At 56.2% G+C, this 23,924-nt stretch overlaps 2 protein-coding genes across 6 annotated transcripts; one reads left to right on the plus strand and one right to left on the minus strand.

The window, feature by feature from the left end:
* The first annotated feature begins 294 nt into the window (after positions 1-294).
* Positions 295-8,309, plus strand: DDX39A (DExD-box helicase 39A). Of its 2 annotated transcripts, none has more exons than XM_010954142.3 (11): positions 295-430; positions 4,102-4,313; positions 4,454-4,581; positions 5,416-5,508; positions 5,883-6,066; positions 6,719-6,837; positions 7,184-7,315; positions 7,404-7,513; positions 7,616-7,760; positions 7,900-8,047; positions 8,139-8,309. In XM_010954142.3, exons 2-11 carry the CDS (start codon positions 4,106-4,108, stop codon positions 8,153-8,155), a joined length of 1,284 nt encoding a protein of 427 aa, XP_010952444.1. In that variant the 5' UTR covers positions 295-430; positions 4,102-4,105; the 3' UTR covers positions 8,156-8,309. The 2 variants fall into 2 exon arrangements, with proteins under 2 accessions (XP_010952444.1, XP_010952445.1); XM_010954143.3 differs by having other exon boundaries at positions 375-491.
* A 62-nt stretch (positions 8,310-8,371) lies between these two features.
* On the minus strand, positions 8,372-23,216 carry ADGRE5 (adhesion G protein-coupled receptor E5). Of its 4 annotated transcripts, none has more exons than XM_074350584.1 (20): positions 23,061-23,216; positions 19,913-19,963; positions 19,603-19,725; positions 18,927-19,082; positions 16,082-16,213; positions 15,350-15,496; positions 14,763-14,909; positions 14,632-14,675; positions 14,424-14,501; positions 12,862-13,033; positions 12,673-12,780; positions 12,231-12,454; positions 11,365-11,553; positions 10,422-10,613; positions 9,939-10,165; positions 9,768-9,834; positions 9,539-9,630; positions 9,284-9,452; positions 9,092-9,196; positions 8,372-9,002 (listed from the first exon to the last, which is right to left on the minus strand). In XM_074350584.1, exons 1-20 carry the CDS (start codon positions 23,110-23,112, stop codon positions 8,973-8,975), a joined length of 2,505 nt encoding a protein of 834 aa, XP_074206685.1. In that variant the 5' UTR covers positions 23,113-23,216; the 3' UTR covers positions 8,372-8,972. The 4 variants fall into 4 exon arrangements, with proteins under 4 accessions (XP_074206685.1, XP_074206684.1, XP_074206687.1 ...); XM_074350583.1 differs by having other exon boundaries at positions 12,607-12,780; XM_074350586.1 differs by lacking the exon at positions 16,082-16,213 and having other exon boundaries at positions 12,607-12,780.
* Between the last annotated feature and the right edge of the window lie 708 nt (positions 23,217-23,924).

Below are 23,924 nucleotides of genomic sequence, written 5' to 3' on the forward strand. Positions count from 1 at the left end.
CTGAGTTCTGTGCTCAGCGTATAGGCCACGTTTGATTAGGGTGCGACACCCGCTCCCGGTCCATCTTCCCGGCTTCAGTTGCCAGTACTAAAGATGGCGGCACCCCACCGCGAGCACAAACCAGATCACGTGACGGCGCGCTGGCGGACGCCGGCCTCAGTCAACCCACTCGGGCGCCTACTTTTAGATTGACCAATGAACCCGAGGCATGAGGCACGCCCTCTTTCCTCTTCCACCAATAGCCTCCAGGCCTCTCCTACAGAATCCAATCATCGCTTCCGCCTCTTTTGAATGAAAAGCCAGCGGTCCAGTGAGCGGAGCCGCAGTCAGACATTGGAGGCAGGAAGCGCTACAGCTTGTCTCGGCGCGAGACCGGTAACCGGAGTTGGGAGGTTCTCCTCGCAGCACGCGGAGGCGAACGAGGAATCAGGTGAGCGGCGCACCCAGGCGCGGGGCCGCGGGGCCGCGGTGCGGGGACGTCGGGCCTGCGGGTGAGCGAGCGAAGGGAGACGTCTAGGGTTGAGGGAAGGAGAAGGGGACGCGAGACAAGGAGGGCGGGGAGGTTGGGGTGTCCGTCGCGTGCGTTGGTGGCCGTTGGGCGTTGGGGCGCATGCGCAAAGTGTGGGCCGGCCGTTGGCGCGCGGGCCGTGGGGTCCGCTTCCGGGAGGGGCTGGCATGGCCGCCTGCGGGCTGATCCCGACTTGTGGGGGAGATTCTGCCTATTCGAGGAGGCCCGGGTCGATTTAGAGAGGGGGTCAGGAGGCGACGCTGGGGTCTGGGGCCGTGGTAGGAGAAGCCGGAGTTTGTAGGAGTGAAGGTCTCCAAGTTCGAGGGACTCCCCCCTCCCCCACTCTGTGTTCTTTGCGAATAGGGGGCAGATTCGTGAAACAGATTTAGGGCAAAAAAGATGTCCTAGTAAGAAACAAACTGAGATAGAAATTCTCCCCTGGGGCACTGGAGGGTGAAAGGGTAAGCATGCGAGTATGAGTTGTGACTTATTCTGGTGTCAACTTTCAAGTTCATCACTTCCTGGGGCCTCAGCTGTCTCGGCCACCCTCTCTGGGCGGAACAAACACCGCCGATCCCCTCGTGATCTAATTTGTTTTGAGTTTTAGATCCTGCCCAGCCACTTCCCTAGAAAATTTTGTGCCTCAAACTCTGTCCCTAAATTTGTCTTCCCATCAAAACAAAACGACTTGATTTGAACTCCTAATTTTTTATTCTTTTGAATACACCATCTCCTGTTACTCACCCAGGTTTGAAGCCCGGAGTAGATGACTCTGTCTCTTTCCTGTACAGGGCTCTCCCAGGGGATAGTCCCACCCTGTGGAGTGTTCCACCCTCTTTTTCCCTACTTAACAACCCCCTCACACTAGTTAATTCTCTTTCATTTGGTGCCTATTTTTCCCTGCTGCTGGTCTCTTCCGCCACTCCATCTTCTCTGGAGTAACTTGCTCTTGAGCAAATCCTGATTGAGTCACAACTCAAAAACCTAATCAGCGATTCCATATTGCTAGCAAATTAAGTATGAATGTTCTGGGCCTGACCATCTCTTCCAGCTTTGTCTTCTGCCTCTACTTCAAGCAGCCAGCCCTACTCTCCACTCCCCAAGAGGGTCTGGTGTGTTTTGGACTGGCCTCTCCTGGCTCCTGTTCTCTCTGCGGCCTGGGAACTGACTCCTTCCTGTCTCTGCCAGTTGGAATCTCAGTGCTAGTATCAGATGGCCTCTTTCAAGAGTGATAAGGCTACGTGCTTAACTTTAGGCCTTAAACCTTGCCTTGAGGCCTTGATTCGAGTTCCATTCATTCAGCCATTGCTGTTGAGTGCTTAACCTGATGTATGTCAGGCCCTGTTCTGGGTCCTGGGCTGGCAGAACTGGAGGGGGTGCTTTTTTAGTTAGGCAGACTGGAAATGGCTTTTTGGAGCAGCAGAGGTCTGAAAGAAGTGGGATTCAGGACTGTTCTCGGCAGCAGAAACAGCAAGTGCAAAGGTGCTGAGGCATGTCTGAAGCACAGCAAGGCCAGTGAGCCAGGGCGATGAGGGGATAAGCTCTGAGGGAGTCTCATTTGGAGCCTGATGGGCCTTGGTGAGGACTCTTGAGTTTTATTCTGAACACAGTGGGAACCTGAGGAGGGTTTTGAGCAGAGGAGTGACATTCTCTGACTTAGCTTTTATAGGCTCCCTCCAGCTGCCAGAGGTGGAGGAGATTGGAGGGAGTAGGGAATGGAAAGCAGGGAGGCAAATGAGGAGGCTGTTGCCATAATCCAGGCAAGAGATGATGGTGCCCAAATGCCTGCCTATCAGCTGACAGTGGATATCCCAGTACAACGGAATATTACTCAGCCATGAAAAGGGATGTTGGACTGATACATGCTGCAACATAGAGGAACCTTGAAAACATTATGCTGAGTGAAAGAAGTCAGTCACATGTTCTGTGATTCCATTATATGAAGTATCCAAAGTAAGCAATTTCGTAGAAAAAGAAGCAGATTGGTGCTTGCTAAGGGAGTTGGGGGATAGGATAGTGGCTGAAGGGTCCAGAGACTTTTTGACATGAGGAAATGTGCTAAAGCTGATTGTGGCACTGATTGCAGCTATCTCTGACTGTATAAAAAAAAAAATCACTGAATTGTACCTTTTAAATGGTGACTTGTATAGCATGTGACTATCTCAATAAAGCTATTCTAATCTGAAAAGAAAGGTGGTAACAGCCTGGGACCTGCAAGGTAGCAGGAGTGAGAGGTTGCCTCATGGTCCCAGTGGGATGTGTTGGCTGACTGAACAGATAAAGAGAAAGATGGAACAGTATAGAGAATGAAATTACCTTTCCTGAGGTGGGGGAAACAGACCTGCAGGGAGAAATGGAGAGTTTTGCTCTGGGCGTTTTGAGTTCAACTTCCAAGGGGAGAGGTGAAAAGCAGCTAGGTAACCGAGTCTGGAGTTGAGGGGAGAGTTTGTCCATAGAGACAAGTTTGAGAGACCTTACAGCAGCAGTTAAAGCCCAGGGGCTGGATGAAGTCAGAGAGAATGAGTGGCAGAAGGGCCAGAAACGGGGCCCAGGGCGCTCAGCATCCAGCTCAGGAAGATGAGGGGCTGCTGTAGCACTTTTGCCCCTAGACTGGAGGCGGGGGTGCAGCAGGGCGGACAGAAAACAGCATTCTCCTGTTCGGGTCCTTTGTGGCTTGCGCCCGGTAGGTGTTCTATATGTATTGGATTAAATAAAGCCAGGAGGCGAGTGAGCTCTGAATGAATTCTGTTTATCCTCTCAGCTGTATTCTTACTGGCTCCAGGCCCAATGGGAGGTCTTTTCCCGAGAGCACCTAATTAGTCACTGTGCAGACCACAAATAGCAGGAGCAGCTGGGGCTGGGCAGACACTGCTCTCTCACCAGCTCCTGTCTCTCCAGCATCTCCAGGTCTTGAGTGGGTGGGAGGGGTGCCTCCCCCCATGTAGGCCAGTGGGGTCCTTGGGGAGTGAAGGGGAGGGGACTCCTCGAGGCTGGGTGGTCTGAGGCTATTCCTTAGAGCTGAGACCCTGATGCTGTGAAGGAAGCATTTGTGCCAAGACCTGAAGGCGGTGCAGCAGTGTGTTCCTGGCGGCCAGGGTAGGGGCTCCATGAGCATCAGCAGCCACATAAGGCTGGGGGTGGTTTGAAAGGGGTGGTGTGGGATGAGGTGGGCAGGGGCCAGTGAGGAGGGTGGAGAGGAGTTGGGATTTCACTTAGAGCAGTGGGAGGCCCTTGGAGGTAGAAGGCATGTGTGCCCATGTGGGTGTGGCTGCCGGGGCACAGGGAGAGGTGAGATGGCTTGGCGGAGGGTGGTGGAGATGTGGCCATGATAGGCTGAACCTGGCAGGTGCTACCCAGATGGAGTGGTGGGACCTGCTGTTGGAGTAGGAGTCAGGGGTGAGATAGGGAGGGACCAGAGAATGAGGTCTAGGTTTAGCTTCATCGGCTCGTAAGACCTGACCCCAGCACCTCGCCCCTCCCAGACCTGTGTTGACAGCCTGCGGCCTCTCCTCCCTCGCTGTGTGGGTTTTCCTGCATGCATCTTAGTTACCTTAGTTGCTTCTTTCCACCCGTCCTCCGTCCTCTGTTCTCAGCACCATGGCGGAACAGGATGTGGAAAACGAGCTTCTGGATTACGAGGAAGATGAAGAGCCCCAGGCTCCTCCAGAGAATGCCCCAGCTCCGCCCAAGAAAGATGTCAAGGGGTCCTACGTTTCCATCCACAGCTCTGGTTTCCGGGACTTCCTCCTGAAGCCAGAGCTCCTGAGGGCCATAGTGGACTGCGGCTTCGAGCATCCATCTGAGGGTATGCCTCCCTGGTCTTTCCCGCCAAGGCCCTCCTCTGACCACCCTCATCCTCACCATGGTCCCCTCAGCCACCTGCTGAGGGACCTGCACAGAGGGGCCATCCGGTTTCTGATTGCTCACGCGCTCTCTCCCCCTCAGTCCAGCACGAGTGTATTCCACAAGCCATCCTGGGCATGGACGTCCTGTGCCAAGCCAAGTCAGGGATGGGGAAGACGGCAGTTTTTGTGTTGGCCACCCTGCAGCAGATTGAGCCCGTCAACGGACAGGTGGGTGGGCACCCTCCCTCCCAGGCCCAAGCTACCCAAGGCAGCAGGAGTCATGGCTTCTCTTGTTAAAAATTCTCATGCTCACATTCTTTTTGTGGACTTCTCAAGTTAAGTACCATACTTAATTGTAACGAAATCCCCCTAAAAACAATACACCAAGAGAAAAAACAGAAGTGCCCACAGTTTTACCACCCAGCAATATGGCTGTTACTTCCACCTGTGCTTTTCTAGGTTGTACACGTTGGTGAAGGTAGGATTCCACTGAACACGGTTTTGTTCCTACTGTTACTGCTGATGGGGCCTAGCTGTCCTCGTGTCCTGAACACTGTAGTCCACTATTTTGGGGGGGCGGTCACTGAGGTGTATACTGGTGTGCTGTTCGTGACATGCTGGGGTACACATCTTTGGGGTGGGTGGGTGCTTGAGCCCTCATTACCGACCTTGGGGGTGGAACGTCAAGGAGAGGAGGGCTTAGTGGGAGGCCGTGGTGTGGTCTCAGTGCTTGGTGCGGTGGCTTAGAAGGCAGGGGCAGCCTTCCCCTTGGCCCCACAGGCCAGCCAGAGGGCAGACTCTCAGGAAGCTGTTAGCATGGGGCATGTCACGGGCTAGGCTGGGGCTAAGTCCTAGCGTCGAGGCCTCGGTGCAGGTCCTGGTGTCGGGAGACACACCTCAGTAGTGTGAGAAGATAGGTGGAGGGGGTGAGCAGCAGGCGAAGGGCTGTGAGAAGATGGAGGCGTCTGGACTGGGCCAACCAAAGGCCTGAGGGTTGGGGGCTCTGGCCAGGGGAGGACTTAGGACACTGCCTTGAGTATCTCTCCCCCACCTGCCCCCCAGGTGACAGTCCTGGTTATGTGCCACACCCGGGAGCTGGCCTTCCAGATCAGCAAGGAGTATGAGCGCTTCTCCAAGTACATGCCCAGTGTCAAGGTGAGCCCCTCAGGCCGGGTTGGGCGCCACATGGTCCTCTCAGCTGCCTTGGTGGCCTCGGCTCTGGCCCAGCCACTGTTAACCAAGCTTGGCTGCAGCAGCGGCCTTTGAGGTTTGTGGTGGTTTCTGCTCCTTAAAAGCCTGATGAATTATGCATGGCCCCCGAGGCCTGTGCCAGTCCCACTCTGGGACTGCTTTTCAGTGGAGCTGGCGCCAGGCTCTCAGGCCTCTCCTATCCCCAGGCACCAGGCCCAGGGTGTCAGGGGTGCTGCTGGGGCCCCAGCTGGCGGGGCCGTTAGCTGAGTAGCTGTCAACAGAGTCAGATGTGAGCTTTTGGCCGCCAGATGGTTGAAAGCGACTTTCCACTGGCACAGGTGTCTGTGTTCTTCGGGGGCCTCTCTATCAAGAAAGATGAGGAGGTGTTGAAGAAGAACTGTCCCCACGTTGTGGTGGGGACACCAGGTCGGATCCTGGCACTGGTGCGAAACAGGAGCCTGAACCTGAGGAACGTGAAGCACTTTGTGCTGGATGAATGCGACAAGATGCTGGAGCAGCTCGGTGAGTGCCCGCCCTCAGCACCCCAGGCTTCAGAGCTACGCGGGCCCTGACAGGGCAGGCTGAAGGTTGCCCCCCCAGTGGTGTCACGTGGGTGGCCAGCACGCGGGTCTCCGCAAATGATTTTAGGGAAAGTTCTAGCGTTGGCGGAGTGGCCTGCTGCTTCCGAGCCTAAGCTGAGTGGGACCACAGGGCCCAGACGAGCCATGTCCCGGCACACGTCCATGTCAGCCCTGAGTGCCGTGGCCTTGCCGCCTGGGGAGTTAGTTCTAGGCCCCCGCTGGCCCTCAGTGAGCCCTGACAGGGCTGGTGGGAGATGGGGCTTGTGTCCTGGGAGGCGGCTGCAGCTCTCACCCCAGCGGCTGTCTCTGCCTCAGGCTCCCCTCCCTGAAGCGTGGCTCAAGGCGCTGGCACGGCTGCTCCGCTCTGGCAGCGTGTAAGTGGATTGCCGCTCCTCCCGTGCCTGTGCTCGCCCTGAGTCCGGGGCCCCAGGCACCTGGGACTCTCCCCTCCCGCCAGTCCTCACTCGCATCGCCCTCTTCATGGGGCCAACGGGCTCCATGGCACAGGTTGGGAGGGGCTGGATCTGGTCTCGGGTGGGGGCCGTGGTCTGGTGGTCACTCATGCCCACCTGTTTCTTGTCCTTCCCACGCAGACATGCGGCGGGACGTGCAGGAGATCTTCCGTCTGACCCCGCACGAGAAGCAGTGCATGATGTTCAGCGCCACCCTGAGCAAGGAGATCCGGCCCGTCTGCAGGAAGTTCATGCAAGACGTGAGTAGGGCGAGAGAGTGGCCTGGACCTCAGAACAGTAGCCGCGGCCGCCTTGGGTCCGGGCTCTGGCCGCTCCCCAACACGCGCACTGCCCTTGTGGCACAAGGATGCTGGGAGGCCGGTGGAGCCCTCTTCTTCTCTTGTCAAACTGGGAGCTGAGCTTGGCCTGCACCAGAGCCAGACAGACCTTAGATCCAGCTGTTGGGAGAGAAGTATTTACTAGGGTACAGCAGGCCCTCTTGGAAATACCACAGCAAAGGAGTCGCCGCTGGAAGGTTCTGGGCAGGCAGGAGGCCTGCACGGAAGTAAGCCCTGCCTGCCCCTTCCTGCTCTCCTTCCCGCACAGCCCATGGAGGTGTTCGTGGACGACGAGACCAAGCTCACGCTGCATGGGCTGCAGCAGTACTATGTCAAACTTAAGGACAGTGAGAAGAACCGCAAGCTCTTTGACCTCCTGGACGTGTTGGAGTTTAACCAGGTGACGCTTCTGCACTTCTGTGACCTGTCCCAGGGTTCTAGGCCTCTGGGAGCGATTCTGGCCCTGACTGCTGCTCCGTTCCTCGCAGGTGGTGATATTTGTGAAGTCGGTGCAGCGCTGCATGGCCTTAGCCCAGCTCCTCGTGGAGCAGAACTTCCCCGCCATCGCCATCCACAGGGGCATGGCCCAGGAGGAGCGGTGAGTGTTCACCGCTCTCAAAGCCCCTGGCAGGACCCTTGTAGGGAGCGCCACCCGGGAGCCATGTATCTGATGGCCGCCCCTTGTCCCTCCTGCACCCAGCCTGTCACGCTATCAGCAGTTCAAGGACTTCCAGCGGCGGATCCTGGTGGCCACCAACCTCTTTGGCCGAGGGATGGACATTGAGCGTGTCAACATTGTCTTCAATTATGATATGCCCGAGGACTCAGATACCTACCTCCACCGGGTGAGTGGCCCCACGGAAGTGTCACCTCGCTAATGCCCCCCTTCCCAGGGTAGGGCCTGGATGAGGACCTTGTTTTTCTTGTTCTTAGAGCCCCAGCCTGTGTTTCTGTGGCCTGACCCCTGCTTCTGTCTCCCTGCAGGTGGCCCGTGCAGGTCGCTTTGGTACCAAAGGCCTGGCTATCACTTTCGTGTCTGATGAGAATGATGCCAAAATCCTCAATGATGTTCAGGACCGGTTTGAAGTGAACGTGGCAGAGCTTCCAGAAGAAATCGACATCTCCACATACAGTAAGTGGCTCAGACTGGGCTGGGGACCAGGGTGGTGGGTCCTTCTCCCCCTGCCCCCTCCTCACTGGCCTTTCCTGTGTGTGTCTTACAGTTGAACAGAGCCGGTAACCACATGCCCTGACGGCCTGGAGCTGCCCTGCTTCACATGTGCTGCTTCAAGTCCTCTTTCTAGGCGACTGTGGTCCTTTCTTTTTACTGTTTGAAAGTTGTAGGTTTGTGTAAGAATAAATTTTTATTATGGAAGCCTGGCTTCCACCCCATCTGCTATTGTCGGCTCTTAGCATTTCAAGGACCTCATTGGTCAGTGAGCCTGCAGCCAGCAAGCAAGATATCAGCGTGATATTTAATTTTAAGTCAATGTGGAAAGGTTTATACAGATAAAATAACATTACACAACGTCCACAGTCTTGACAACAGTGAGGATCCTCTGCCCTGGGGCAGATAGGCCTCTGTACCGTGAGCCTTGGTGAGCAACTGGAAAGGGCCCTGCCCTTCACCCACCTCTGACTTCAGTCTTAGCTTAACTGGGAATCTGAGTCCCAGCACTCTGGCCTCTCGTTCTGTAGCAAAGACAGATGAGGGGAAAGGGCCAGGCCTGGCACAGGAGCCCTCAGTCTTTCCTGGCCTTGCGTACCAGGGCAAAGGGCTACAGCCCCGGGCCAGCTTCTGACTCTACCCTGGGTCCTGGCCGGGCTGGAGCTGAGAGGCAGCCAGAAGCAGGCCCAGTAGGTCCAACTGTCCACCCTTGCTAGGTCTTCTGGGGTCAGTGGCAGATGGCAGCTGTCACCCTCCTCTCCATGGTACACACGAGGAAGGAGGCAAGAGGGCAGAGGGAGCAGAGCAGTCGGAGAGGAGGAGACATTCTTCAGCGTGTGCAAAAGCTGCTGAGGCCACGGGAGTTGCTGGCCTGGCCAGAACATGGCTTTCACATGCCTGACTCTGATGGCCTGAGGGCCTGGAGAGGAGGGAGCCCCATGAGAACTGAGCCCTGAGCCCAGGCCCGTGCCTTCTGTCCTGCACCCTGGCCCCGGGCTCAGCCCTTACCCGCGTCTGACTGTGGCTGGAGCCAGACCCCGACGTGGATGTGGTAAACTCCGAGTACTTGTTTCCGGCGACCATGCAGGCCCACTTCCGGTATTCCTCTCTCACCTGTGGGGCACAGGGTGCTGGGTCAGGGGAGGAGGGGGCCCCAGGCCTAGGGGCTCAGCCCTGCCCACAGCCCGGCCCACGGCCCACCTTCTTGTTGAGCAGGCAGTACAGCACGAAGAGGAAGAGGCCCTGCAGGCAGTTGAGGATGGTGAAGGTGTAGGACAGCACCCAGCTCTGTGGGTCGAAGAGGAACAGGCCAAAGACCCAGGTGCAGCCCAACACGACGAGCTGGGCGATGGCTGTGATGGTCAGCACCCTGCCGGGAGGCAAGCAGTTGTAGCATGGGGGCCCCTACCTCACACATCCACTCCTGCCAGTCCCCCTCCCTGCCCCGGCTCTCACCTGGCCTTCTTTAATTTCTTTATGTCTGGGTTGATTTCGGAAAACTTCTGAGTGAGTTTCCAGACAGTAATCACGAAGATGACAGCATTGCACTGGGCAGGGAGCATAGAATGTGGATTAGGGAGCGTCCTCGGAACTCCAGGGAGAAAGCTTCTATGTTGGGGCTCAGTGTGGAGCTAAGTGCGCAGGTTTTCAGTGGGGTGGGTGTGGGGTGGGGCGGGGAAGTTACCAAAACGATGAAGGTTACAGGTCCCAGGAAGCTCCAGAGGAAGCCTTTGTCGTGTTCCAACCAGCAGCTGGGTGAGAAGGGAGGGATCTGATCAGCACTGTGAGCCTAGAGTGGAGTTGGAGGGGAGCATCCCCCACGCTCTCCCGTGTTGCCCCATCACCCCGCACTCACTAGAGGGTGCGGCCATAGCCCTGGCTGTTGACGGCGGCCGAGATGGCCACGATGAGCAGGGGCACGCCGTAGCCGATCAGGCATAGCCAGCGCTTTTTCAGGCCTTCGCCTTGGAAAACGCGCACCACTAGGAAGTAGAGCTCCACGCCCTCAAGGCTCATCCAGCAGAAGGCAGCCAGGAAGCAGTAGTGCAGCAGTCCCGCCACCAGGCGGCAGCGCATCCCCACCTGCAGGGCGTGGGGAGTCGGGCGGGGGCGCAGAGTTGTTGGGGGAAACGGGTGGATGATGTCAGTGGTGGGCGGGTCCGCGGCCAGATCTGGGCGGGGCGTGGCCACGCAGGCGCTAAAGCCTGCGCATTGGCAGGGCCACAGGCTCCCAGGGCGGGTCAACCGGACTGAGCCCCGGGGTGAGCAGGGTGACTCCCGGCCCTCGCAGGCCTAGCGCTCAGGTGAGAGTGGGGCCTTCCACGGGGCGGGGCCTCACCTCGCCGCCTTCATTCTCGATACCCGCCAGGAAGATGGCGGAGCCCACGAAGAGGCAGATGCAGAGGTGCAGGTGCACGGTGGTGCGTGAGCCCTGGATGGGCCGCACCAGCAGGAAGGTGAGAATGCAGAGCAGCAGGCAGACCAACGACAGTGCCAGTCCCACCTTGGTGATCAGGGCCAGCTTCGGGTCCTAGATGCAGGATGGTGGGTAGGGCTCAATCAGCACCCTAAGGCCTTCCTGCCCTCCTTGTGGGCCCTACCACCCAGACCTACCTGGGACCTGACCTGCAGGACTCTGATCAGGTGGCTCACCTCCCGCTACCTCCTCCACCATCAACATCTGAGTAAGCCTGCTGTGCGTCTCATCCTAAATACCACCACCCCAACACCCATGGGTGCAGCAGGGATCCCCTGTTCCTCCAGATGGCCCTCCCCACTGCACATCCAGACTGCTCTCCTGTGAGAGGCTCCCCAGTGAAGCCTTAATGGCAGCAACCTTTCCCAACGCTGATGGGCCCACCTCTCCGACCCTCATCTCATGCCCCTCCTACACCTGGCCACACCTATGAGCTCATCAAACCCCACACTTTGGCCCTTCCTGGACCTCCAACTTCCCTGCTCTGCCTGGCCCATCCCATTCATTCACTTGGCCCAGCTTATCTGAGGATCTCTCTGAGGCCACATATGGAAAGTTGTGCTCCCTTAGGAGACTGTAGCGATATTTAACAACTAGCTAAGGGTGGGCAGTCAGAGGGGCACTGGCAGGAGCAGGGCCTGTAGTGCCAGGTCACTCTGTTTAGCTGCTGGGTCACATGGAGGTCCGGGGGTCCCGGGGAAGGGCTGGGGCGGGATGTAGCACACCACCAAGAACTGGCTGCTTGTCTTGCCTAAACTGACCATGCCACCTGTGGGCTTTTGAGGGTGGCCCCTGGGCTGCTCACCTCCACGTCGTAGTGGGCCATGAGAACCGCAAAGCTGCTCAGGTGATTGCACTGGCAGGTGGTGCTTTTGTTCCCGCTGCCCAGCTTCCAGCAGCCCGAAGTGGCCCAGGACCCGCTCCCACTGTTGTCATTCTTCCAGAAGGCACAGATGAGCTCCTGGCGTGGCCCAAGCTTCTGCTGTGTCTCTTGCTGTAGGCAGGTAGAGGTGGTCATAGAGGTTAGCCTGGAGCCCACTCTTGTGTCCTAGGCTTGGGTTGAAACCAAAGAGGGCTGCTTTTCATTTGACAATTGTCTATGGAGAACCTATTGTGTGTGTCAGGCCAGGGGACACAGGAGTGAACAGGGAAGACACAAGTCCTAATAGTGGAGGAGACAGGTGGAAAATAACAAACCTAATTAAATAAATTAGATAGTGTGTTAGAAGGTGACGAGTGTGAAAGAAAGAAGAAGGAAGGCAGGGAGGAAAAGAGGAAGAGAGAGAGAAAGAAAAAGGAAGGAAGGAAGGAAAGAAGAAAGAAAAAGAAAGGAAGGAAGGAAGAAAAAGCAAGCAAGCAAAGCAAGCAGGCAGGCAAGCAGGCAAAGGGGAAAGGTGTGGTGTGACTACAGATAGTCATTAAAATAAGCAGATCAGGGAAGGCCTAGAAGAGGTGACAGCTGAACAAGGACTGGAGACAGGTAAAGGACCGAATCACATGGGGAAAGGATGTCCCAGGCAGAGGGCACAGCAAGTGCAAAGGCCCTGGGGTACATTTAAGTAAGGAACAGAATAGGTGGAGGTGGGGAAATGAATGCTGCAGAGGGACCATAGTGACCTTGACTATGGGGTGAGCAGTAGGGCTGATCCTCGCCCCCCAGTAAAGACTCACAAGGTGAGAAAAGGCGAAGGTGACGTTGAAGTCGAGTTTATCCGTGTTCCTGTTGCTCAGAAAGACCGAGCTGACGGCTGTGAAAAGGCTGACCTTGGCACCTCGGACAGGACATCCGTGGATCTTTTCCAGCTCAGCATGCTTCTCTGAGTCCAGGTCAAAGGAGGCGTTGGCCAGCAATTTCTGCATGTTTGGGCTGGAGAGGATCCCCACCACAGTGGGGCCTGGGGGACAGACATGCTGGCTACCTTCGGTTCTTCCTCCCATGCCCTGTCCTTCTTCCTAAGACATCTAATTCAGGTTCGCCAGTCCACCGTGATGCCCAGAGTCCCTCCCGATTGGTCCATTTCCAGTTGCTGCACATTCTGAACCTCACCCCTAGCCACATCCTGGCTCCTCCTTCCCTCTCCCTTGGGTGCCCACTCTGGATCCTCGCTGTTACCCGACTCCCTGGCTCCAATTGCCATGGTCCAGTTCAGCAGCATCCGTGCATGGCTCTGGCCCACAGTGATGTTTCCATTCACCGGCTCCTGGACCACCAGGGACAGCTCTGAGGGGAGAGGGACAGTGATCGGGAGCTCTAAGTGGAAGAAGGGGTTCGGCACTGGGGCAGGGCAGGACGAGGCCTCACCTGTGTCCCCAGGGGAATGGTAGGTGAAGGAGCCATTCATGGTTTTGGCCAGCATCCTCAGGACTTCTTCAAGGTTTGAGAGCAGGAAGGTGGCTATGCGGTGTCGGGCAGCCAGGTCCATACCCAGGTCCCCTGGGATTTTCAGCAGGTCATCCACTGACGTGATGAGGTCCTGAGGGTGATGAGTGATAGCTGCTGGGTCATTGTACCACAGGGGCCACCTGAAGGATCCTGATCTCCCCTTCCCCTCCCCTGCCCCCCCGAACTGGGGTACACACAGGAGAACCACCTGGGTAGCCTGGGGCACAGGCATAGGAGAATTATCGAGACACTACAGTAGCCAGAAGACAAGTAAGAGGATTGAGGATATGCCTCTGTGCACATGTTATAACCTCAACAGCGCTTAATGTTTATCAGGCACATGCTTTATGTCATGCCCTGTTCTAAGTCTGCACTGCCCAGGAAAGTTGCCACGAGCCACATGTGACAATTGAAATGTGGCTCTACGTTGGAATGGTAATATTTTGGATCTACTGGGTTAAATGCAATTTTCAACATTAACTTCACTTGTTTCCTTTTCCTTTTAATTTTTATTTATTTATCTTTTACTTTTACATTTTAAAAATGTAGCTACTGGAGGAGAGAGTATAGCTCAGCAGTAGAGTGTGTGCTTAGCAGGCATAAGTTCAATCCCTGGTATGTCTATAAGAAAAAAAAATTAAACTTAATTACCTCCCCCAACCCCACCAAGAAACAGCTTTTAAAAAATCACTGATTAAGTGGGGAGGGTATTGCTCAGCGGTACAGTGAGTGCTTAGCATGCACGAGGTCCTGGATTCAGTCCCCACCACCTCCATTAAAATGAATAAATAAATAAAAATCCTAATTATCTCACACCAAAAAATGATAACAAAAATTTTTTTTAATTAAAAAATGTAGCTACTGAAATTTCAAATGACATAAGGGGCTCACATATTTATTTATTTTTAATGTATGATTATTTTTCAGGGGTCCACATAATTCTACCAGGCTAAGCCCATATGTTAGAACTTACATAGAGCACTTATATTGTGTGCCAAGCACTGTTCTTTGAGCTTTAACTTCTATGAGTTTATTTAAACCTTTTCACCAATTGTATGAAGTCAGCACCATTTAGGAAGTGAGGTGACTGAGGTCCAGAAACAGGGAGTCACTTGCCTCGGGTCACACAGCAGGAAGTGGTGGCAGGTGGCATGGGGTGTGTTTGAACCCTGTGGCCTGGCTCCAGAGGCAAAATTCTCAACTGCTCCATCCTATTGCCATTATATGCCTCTCAAGCTACTGTGTGTGTGTGTGTGTGTGTGTGTGTGTGTGTGTGTGTGTGTGTGTGTGTGTGTGTGTTTTGGGGTGTATATGTATGTCTGTGTCCATATAATGTATATATTTGGTGTGTGTATATTGTGCCTACAGTCACATGCGTTTCTCTGACCAGAGGCCCCTGCTTCGGCTTCTCCACTGACCCTGAAGCGTCTCCCTGCCACCCCACACACGGTCCTGGGCTTCCCCCCAGGGCCTGCCCTTACCTGTATAGTTTCCTGAGCCGAGTCTGGCTGGAAGTCTCTGCTCATACTCTGGACTTTTTCAAAGAAGCGAGAGAGATTCTAGGGAGAAGTTTGGGGGGGGGGTGTCAGGGAGTCTCATGTGTGGGTGGGGGGGCTTGGGGCAAATGGGTAGGCAAGGTGGGCTGCTGGGAAGGATTCTTGCCTCCCGATTCCTGCTGGGGCCCCTTACCTGGCTCTTGATTCCAGGGGGTGCGGTCCAGGTGGCGAAGATCTCTGCAGGGGAGAGGACAGCGGTTCATTGGGTGTGAGAGCATCTGTGTTTGTTGCGGGAGGGGTCTCGGGTCAGGTGAGGACAGGTACCTTCACAGACGGTGGTCACTCGCTTATCCTGGAATCCGGGTTTGGGCAACCAGCCTCGGCGGCAGCGGCACGTGTATGAACCCACCGTGTTGCTGCAGACGGTGGAGCTGTGGCACCGATGCTGCCCGGAGCTGCACTCGTCCACATCTGGGAACACGAAGAAGGGGGTCAGGCTCTGTCCCAGCCCCGATGAGGTCCCTCTGCTCTCTGTGCCCCACCTCCCTTTTCCCATATGAGCGTCCCCTCAGCGCTGAGGAGGGGATGGCACCTGTGACCGCACATCACTGAGTGGTGGACACAGTTCTGACACACAGCAGGGGAGCCCCGTACAGGGTTGTGAAACTATTGAGATTTCTTCATCCCAGTTAGTAATTAGCTGCTGCCTGGGTTTCCTGGGAGCCTTCCCCTTGGTACCCTGGCTCCTTCCCCAGGACCCCCCAGATCTTTTTACATTAAGCCTCAAAAGAACGCCTGGCACAGCAGGGCCCCCCCAGCGTGCATTCTGCTTGGTTTGTGTGGGGCCGCTGAACGTGTGATCGGATGTTTTGAGTGTGGGTCTCCAGGAGTGTAGCATCTGGGCTCTGAACCTTCGCAGATGGTGTTGTTTGGGCCGTTGGGGGACCCGGGAAGCGGCTTCCAGCCGGGGCGGCAGCGGCACTCATATCTGCCCACGTAGTTGAGGCAGTGGGTGGAGTTGTGGCATGGGTTTCTTCCCAAAGCACATTCATTCACATCTGAGGACAAAGCCAGAGGGTCAGGCATCCCCTCCACTTCTCACTGTACCCGATTCTCACTGCCTGGCACCAAGGACCCCATCGTGACTGCATGTGCCATCACCTGGTGACCTTCAACTTCACCTTCCAAGCACCTTATGGTGACCTCCCTGCAAGATGGGTGTGGGTCCCCAGTTCATAGGCGGTAAAACCAGGAAGGAAACTGAGTCAGGGGCTGGACTTCCTGACCAAGGACTCTTGACTGCCCCGTCCTGGAACAGGAGGTTGACAGCTTCTGGGAGGTTCCCCTTCTAGGAACAGGAATTGACAGCTTCCTTTGTTCAAATGTGACAGATGAGGAAGGGCTGAGGTCTAGGGGGTGCTGACAAGGGCTCCACAAGGGAACCCCAGGCCCAGAAGGCTCTGCCGTCTCCATGGCCTACAGTGGGAGCTTTCAGGGAGGCGAATCCTTGGGCAGGGCCTGGGCAGGGCCTTGGCATTGCAGGAACCTGGGGGTCTCCTTCTCCCTCCTCCTTGGGCTCCAGGAACTGCCTCGGCTCCTTTCCCAGCTCCAGTCCGGCCTCAGAGTCTTCCCGGGGCCTCTACCTTTGCACGGCTCCGGGCCCTCTGGGTTGAGCTCCAAGCCGGGCGGGCACTGGCAGGTGTAGTTGCCCTCGGTGTTGATGCAGATGCTGCGGCCTTTACAGATTCGGGGTTTCCACTGACATTCGTCCACGTCTGCAACGGGAAGGAGAGGGTGATGGATGCCTGCGGCTGCAGACGGCCTTCCAGGGCCGGGGGTCCACCATGTTTCCTGGCATGGAAGCATCTGGAAGGCCCCACTCTCTCTTCCCCGGCGGGCAAGTGCCTTTTCTAATTCACATGCAGACATCCTATGGGCGAGCATGGTGGCACACACAGTTGTCCCGATGTGACCAGAAGTGGCCCAAGTCCTCCCCATCTGCCAACTCTACCAACTCTGGCTCCCTCAGCCTCCCTGGGCAGCTCCCAGTTGGAGGGGGAACATCACAGCTGCCTGTGTCCCAGCCTGAGGACTCCGACAGAGGCCTGGGTGGGCCTTCCTGGGAACCGAGTGCAGAGGAAATGCTGTGTTCCTTTGTCCTGACTCCCCCAGGGCGGGTGCTGCCAGCTGAGCTCTCCTCGCAATCCTGGTGACCCTGGCGGGACAGTGCTCTTCCATCCACGCTAACTCTGAGGCTCCAGCTCCATGGAGGTGGGCCCCTCAAGGACGAGGCTTTTGTGCAGTGACACAGAAAATGAGGATGACGCCAGAGGGGCCAGGGCCACCCGGACAGTGGGCCCCAGGCCGTGCTGCACAGTACAGCTGATGTCCATCCAGGCAGCCTTGGGCTGTGAAGGTGCCTTTTTCTGATTCCCATGAAGTCATCCATCCCCTGAACTGGCAGGAAGCAGTAAGAGTCCACATCTGAACAAGGCCGGCGGGGGGCGAGGGCTGGGTGGCTGGAGCAGGGAGCAGATGCTGATGGACAAGGGGTGGCAGGCGTTTCTGCCATCTTGGCCCTTGGCTCCCACCAGGCGCATGGACCTGTGGGCCCTGCCGAGTGGGGCTTAGCCTCCATCTTCCGTCCCCAAGTGGTTTGTGTCATCATGGGGCCTGGGGTGATCGTCTCAGGGTCCCAGGGTCCACCATGGCTTGGGGGGGTCTGAGAGGGCTCCCGTGGGGGCAGGTCTCATCCCAGCAGTCACTGACGATGGTGAAGAGGACAGATACGGTTCTGGAACACACGGTGCTGTGAGCTTGTTCAGTATCTTGAATGCTATCCTCTCTTTTGCTTTATGCACGTAAGATGCCAAGTGGGCAGGGCGGATGTTCCAAATATTTGGAAGTGACCCTCTGAAGAAGGTTCTGAGCCTTGGGCCAAGGTTCAGAGATGGTCGGGAGACTAGGTAGGTGCACAGGACAGCCCGCTGATTCCTGGAGAAAGTGGGGCGAGGAGCTGAGGGAGCAGCTGGGGTCTCCTGCCCGTAGCAGACCCCACCCCACAGCCAGAATATGGGTGGACGCATCCTCCAGTGCCATAAGGGCTGGAATGCTGAGGTGGGGGTGCACAGACAGTCCAGCTGAGCCCGTCACAGAAGTAGGTCTTTAGGTGGCTGATCTTGATCCAAACCGATGGCTGCTCTCTCCCTGTGACCCACCTCACTTGTTCATCCACGTCTCTGCAGGGGCTCACAACAGGGGTGGGTGGCATCCCTAGTCCAGACACACTGAGTGGGATCCATGACCATCATATGCGGTTGTGCAGGTTGCTCACTGCACAAGGGGCAAGTCGGGGAGGAAAACCAGCTCACTCTCCATTCCCCAAACACATGGTGTTCACCTGGAGACAAGGGACTTTCTCCCAATTCACAGGAAGGCTCTGGCCAGGCCACATTTCAAGACAACATCCACCCACAGAGGCCTCTACGGACCAGCCGTGCCTCCACACAGATGCAGGTCCCCTCTTCCCTCCCACCAGGGGGGCTCGGCTGCCCTCCCTCTGCAGGGCAGGAGGGAAGGGGCCGGGACCAAGGTCGTGGGCTCTTCTCTCTGCAGCAGGGTGAGACTGAGGACCCTCCTCACAGTCCTCCGGACCCTGGCCTCACCCTCCTCCTCACCTCCCACCTTCACTCTCCTCCCCTCCCAGGCTACAGGTTTCTGCTCTAACCCCCTCTCTGGATGAGCTGTGGCCCCCATCTGCCCACTGCTGGCTTCATCTGCCCTTCTGGATGCCTGAAGCCCCTTCCCCTACGTGCCTGCTCCCCCTGGAAAGGGGGCAAAGCATGGAGATGTGTGGAGGCCAGACTCCTCCTCAGGTCCCTGCTGAGGGTGGACCAGAACAGCTGCCCTCTGAGCACCCGCCCTGGGGCACAGCCCCCCATGAATGCCCACCCTGGAGAAGATGCGTTAGATCATAATGGTTATAAGTTAAAAACCCAGCAGCCACCACTGTTTTGTGCTTTATGATATTATATACTTTCCCAGCAATTCTATAAGGTAAGCACCATTGTCACCACCATTTTACAGATAGGTAGACTGAGGCACAGAGAGGTGAAGTAACTTGTCCAAGATCAAACAGTTAACAAAAGGCAAAGCTACTTTTGTTTTTATATGTAAAACTTAGGGACTCTTTAAAAAGAAAACATAAAATCCTAATGATATTACCACACCTAGCATGTTATCAGTGACTTCTGAATAAGTATCCTGGCCAGTGTCTCACACACAGAAGTCAGGATTTGGGCCCTTGGCTCGCGCCACCCTGCCTCTCTGTGCAGGTGGGACAGGCACAGGTTCACCTGTCCCAGCTCAGACCTGGGCGCTACACCTGTAACCTAGGCCCTGCCTCTCAGATGCTGCAGGAATGACTCTGCATTTGGGCGACCCCAGACCTCATGGATGGAGAGGTGGAAGACACAGGGTCATTCTTACCTTGACACATGTTCTCGCTCTCATTCCTGAATGTTGGTGCCCCAGAAACAAGCGCGTATCCTGGGATGCACATGCAGTAGTAGCTCCCTTCTGTGTTCTTGCAGTCTGCCGATTGTCCACAGGACACTGTCAAGGGTGGTCCGCACTCGTTGATGTCTGGAACACAACAGGGCAAAGGGTCACCTTCCAAAGGCATGAGTTCCCTCAAGGCAGAGATCCCCATCCCTTACGTGACTCCTCAGCATTGGGCCTGATGCTTAATCAGTGTCTTTTTGGAAAGAATTAGACTCCCAGGCAAAACTGCAGAGGCTGGGCTGCACCTGGAGCAAGCCATTCCTGAAGCTGTGAAATCTGCTCTTCTTGGCCCTCTGGAGTTGGACACAGTGAGAAGTGCTGAAGTCAGGGGTGGTGGAAGCTCTGAACCCCCCTCCCCAGTCCTGCAAGGACAAACTGAGGCACAGACTGCTGGAGACTCAGCTCCTCTCTCCCCAGGGAGCCATGCTTATTCACCTCTTATCTCTCCACTTTCATAATTTTCCTTCCTCCTTTTTCTGTCCTTGATGACAATTCTGAGGACAAAGGGTGAGGTCCCCAACCAATACTCATGTCCCCCACGGTCACTGCGTTGTACCCCACAAGCTCTGCAGGTCCGTCCACCACCCCCAAGTCTCTGTACCATCACAACTCTCCAAGAGGCTGGTGAAGATCTCTGAACCAGATGAAGAACTGAATCCCGGAAGGCAGCGACAGGAGGTACCGTTGACACATGAGGAGTTCGGAGGGCACCACCGAGCACAGGCTGCGGGGGCAGAGACCTTGGTCAGAACATGAGGGCTGAGCCAGGGGCTGGACAGCGGGGCAGGATCATCGCTAGAGAAAGGGGTGTTGGGGGCCTCTCTCTCGTTTGGGCTGAGGGGTGTGAGTGGCGGTTTAGGGCCCCTTCCCCAGGCCCCGGCTATGGACTGAGTTGCTCCCAGCAGACTCACCCGTGGAGTTCTGGGATCCAACTTCTGGTAGAGTCAGCAAGACACACAGCACTGGAACAGAGAGAGGGAGGCTCAGGGGGGACGCCGGAGCAGGGAAGGGTAGATTGGGTCTTACGGGTGATGAAACCAAGAGGAGGCTGTTGACCGCTCCCAGGCTTGAGGTCTGTCCACTGCTCAAGGAGAGAGTGAGTAGATGGCATCTCCCTGGGATCTGACACCTACGGCCAGAGGGTCTGCCACCTGTCATCTGCGAGTGGGTTTCAGAAACCGAATGGGGAAGGGGGCCCAAGCATCGTGGCAGTCCTGGCTCCCGCTGACTGTGGGCTGGGTGGGCACCAGTTCAGTAAACAGACTGGAGCCAGGTGGCCCCAGTTCAAATCCTGGCTCTCAGAGTCTCAGTTTCCCCTTCTGTAGAATGGGGATGGCCATGGGACCCATTTCCTAGAGCAGTGTGTGAATTAAGCTTGCAAATATCACCTGGTGTGTCAAAGTGTTTACTGTCATCACATCATCGTGTCTTTATATAAGAATGAGGGTGTTGAACCAGGTGTTTTCTTAGCTAACTGCCCCCCAAAGCCAAGATCCTCTGGCTCCCCACCCTTCCTTGGGGACACAGGTGCATGCACACCACACCCACAACATCTGTCAGCCCCGATGGCCATCCCGGGACCCGGTGGTGACATTTCACCTCAGGCTCTCTGTGCACAGGAAGATGCTGTGGGTTCACTCTGGGGAGGTACTGATGGAGTCCTCCTCCCCTGAAGTTCCTGCCGTTCAGGGGCACCCTACTCTCAGGGCATTATTTTGGGGGGCCTCTTCAAGTCATCAGGGGCCTTAGAGATGGGGATCTCCACATTGCTCACCAGAGAGAGAGAGAAGAAGACAAGAGATGGAGAGAAAATAGAGAAGAGAAACAGGGAGAAAGAGAGACAAGGAGACAGGCAGACGGAGGAAGAGAAACAGGCTGAAGTTAAGACAGGGATAGCGAGAGATGAACAGAGAAATAGGGAACTCAAAGAGAGAGACAGAAACGGCAGAGATTGGACAGAGAAACACAGAGATATAGAGATTGAGAGTGAGGTAGAGAAAAACAATTAGAACAATTAGAAAGGGGGGGTGGAAACAGGGGAAGGGAGTGAGGGAGAGCAGCTCAGTAGCAGGTAGAGGTGTGGAGAGAGCCTCGGGGAGGCATCCAGTCCCTGCCCATCTGGGAATTCCAGGGGGCAGCACAGACCCCAATGATCCAGAAAGACCCCAAAGAGGATAGTGGGCGGAGGGATGGGGGCCAGGAGGAGGAAGGGCAGGCATGAGTCACTTCCTGGGCCAAGGGAAGGGATGACTCATGGCTGGTTGCCCCCGGAGGAAGCTCCCAGGGGAATTCTGGGGGGCTTTCATTGTGAGCAGGCTTGAGGGGCTCTGGGGTGGGGTGCAGACTGGAGGGTCCCCTGACCACTCAGCCCTTAGCTCCGAATGATATCCCTCTGGCCAGCGGAAAGCAGGGACCCCCTCCCAGAAGCTCTCCCAGCCACGGTAAACTGAGGTCAGAATGCCTTCCCCTCCCTTGGGTGAGGATTTCTCTCTTCTTCCTCTCTGGCCACAGAGCTTGGCTAGTTTTCCCCTCGGCCAAGGCACAGTTCCTCTTTGCAGGACAGACCGCAGAATGACAATCCCTGGCAGGATAGGACCTGAGCTGGTTCGTCCCCGGCTCCCAAAGTCTCCAACAGCCACTTTCATGCTCACAGCTGCCTTAGGAGGCAGGCTCCGTGTCCATTCTACAGATAGACAGACTGAGGCTTGGCACCCAGAAAAGGCTCAGGAGGAATCTGGTGAACAGAAGCACCTGGAGAAGATGGAATTGAGGGGTCAAGTACTCCAGACCCTGCAGGGGAGTGGGAGGGCTCTTTTGTGGGCTGGGTTTTTCTCCCCTACCACGGAGGCTCCTGGGCCAGGCTTTTTCCAGCTGGATCCTTGGAAGTCACCCAAACAGGAGCCTGGAGAGGAGCTGCTGGTCATTTACTCCCAGCCCCATCTGGTTTGCATTCCCCCTGCGGAGCCCTGAGCAGTAAGATTTCTGGGGTGGGGGTGGGGCAGTCATTTTCTCCTTGCTCCTCCTGCTAAGGACCCCCCAGTGCATCCCCCAGACTTGCCAGTGAAATAACAGTAGTAGTAGTAGTAGTAGTAATAATAATAATAATAATAATAATAAAAAATATTGTTTACTTAATTCCTCCTGAGAACCAGGAATAATTTCTATACGAACTCCATTTTACAGATGTGGAAAGTGAGACTCAGGGGCCCTGAGATTTGGCTCCAGTGAAACACTGTCCCCCATCAGGTGTGTCCCACGCAGACTCCTGTTTCTTGCTTCTGAGAGTCCTGGGAGGCCATTGAGCTCACACCTGCCACCCTGGCCAGCACGGCACGGGGAACCCGTCCCTGTGGCCCCAGGAAGCTCTGGTTGGTACCTCAAATGCCATTTCTACATTCTCTTTGTTTCTTGGTTGCTCAGGCAACGAGCTGCCCTGATAACCGTTGGAGCCACCCTGGGTGGGGCAGGCAGGGAGGCCCTGAGGAAGTTACAGTAAAAGTCAAGTTCAAACCTGGAGCCGGCAAATCCTTTCCACCCACAGCTGAGTTCCAGCTGGGTCTGAGGGAGCAAGACTGTGGGTCTCTGGGGCTGCCCCTGCCACTGAGATGGTGGGGGGACATGGGAGTACGCCCACAGGGGAGAGGTCCCAGCCCCCCACCCTCCAGCTGCATAGCACCCCTCCCCCAAATGCCCTATGTCAAGAGCAGCTGTCTGCCAGGTCCCAGCACAAACTTTTGTCCCTCTCCTTCTCCAAACCTCAGTTCCCCCACACCTCCCACGTGGATCCAGCAGAGAACTCAGATTTCTCTGGGAGGGGGAACAGGCTCTTAGAGCACCCTGGGGGATCGTGCCACGGCATGGGGGTGCCAGCCCCTCTCCCCATGTGCCCTCAGTGCTCGCCTGACCATGTGGCTTTCTCTGAGACCGGCCCCAGAGCCGACAGCTGCACTTGGCATTTCTCACCAGAGAAGAGGGGGTTGCGGCACTGAACAGTGCTGCCAGGAGTCCCCTTGTCCTCTTCCCCAACTCCCTCCCACAGCAGGGCCCCCAAATTCTCACCATGAAAGAAGAGAAAGGACAGAAATTCACAGCTGCTGTGGGGGCCTCCCATGGTCTGAGCAGCCAACAGGGGATGCAGAAGATGGGGCAGGTCTGCTCTGTGTCCCCAGGCTGGGCAGCTGGGCGGGCTTTCCAGAGGCCGCCAGACCTTTATAAAGTGGGGGGAGGAGCAGCCGGTGGCCCAGGGCCCTCCCCGGAACTGGCGGGGCAGCTGGAAGCCAACAGGAAAGTGCAATAAAAACACTGACCCAGGGGCCCTGCACACACAAACACACACACACACTCACACGTGGTGTTGCGGTACAACCTGCCCTTGGAACGTCTGATCAACTCTCTGGTCCCTGTGGACATGGGCTGGCCTATCCCAGGAGGAAGGGCTGAGTCTAGCCCAGAACCTGCTTGGCTTGTCTGGGTGGGAGGCATTTTTAGGGCTAGGGAGGTGCCACGTCAGAAACAGCTCTCCTCCAGGCGCCTGCCTCGGGGGTAGGTGGGTGGGATCACCCCATGCTCACTGCCTTGGCTGGCTGTGCTCCAGGGCCAGCCTCTAACAGGACCTTCCTCTTCTGTTTTTCCAAATGGGGAAACCGAGGCACAGAGAGGCCAGAGTCCAAATAGTAGCTGGGGGAGCATGGAGGGGCCCTTTGTGGATGTCCGGCAGACACCAAGGAGAGAAACTGCGGGGCTCCGGGGCACCATCCTCCGGCAGCTGGCCTTTTAGGGCCAGGGTTTCGCTTGGTGGGAAACTTACAGTTGGGGGGGTCCTGGGCCCTGCGTTAATCAACAGAGAATCACATGATAAGGGAATTGTTTCCTTTTCAAATAAGTCCTATGACTGGCTTGTTTCTGGAGCCATCTAATAATTTT

Source organism: Camelus bactrianus, chromosome 22 (genome assembly GCF_048773025.1).
Source record: "Camelus bactrianus isolate YW-2024 breed Bactrian camel chromosome 22, ASM4877302v1, whole genome shotgun sequence".
NCBI classification, from domain to species: domain Eukaryota; kingdom Metazoa; phylum Chordata; class Mammalia; order Artiodactyla; family Camelidae; genus Camelus; species Camelus bactrianus.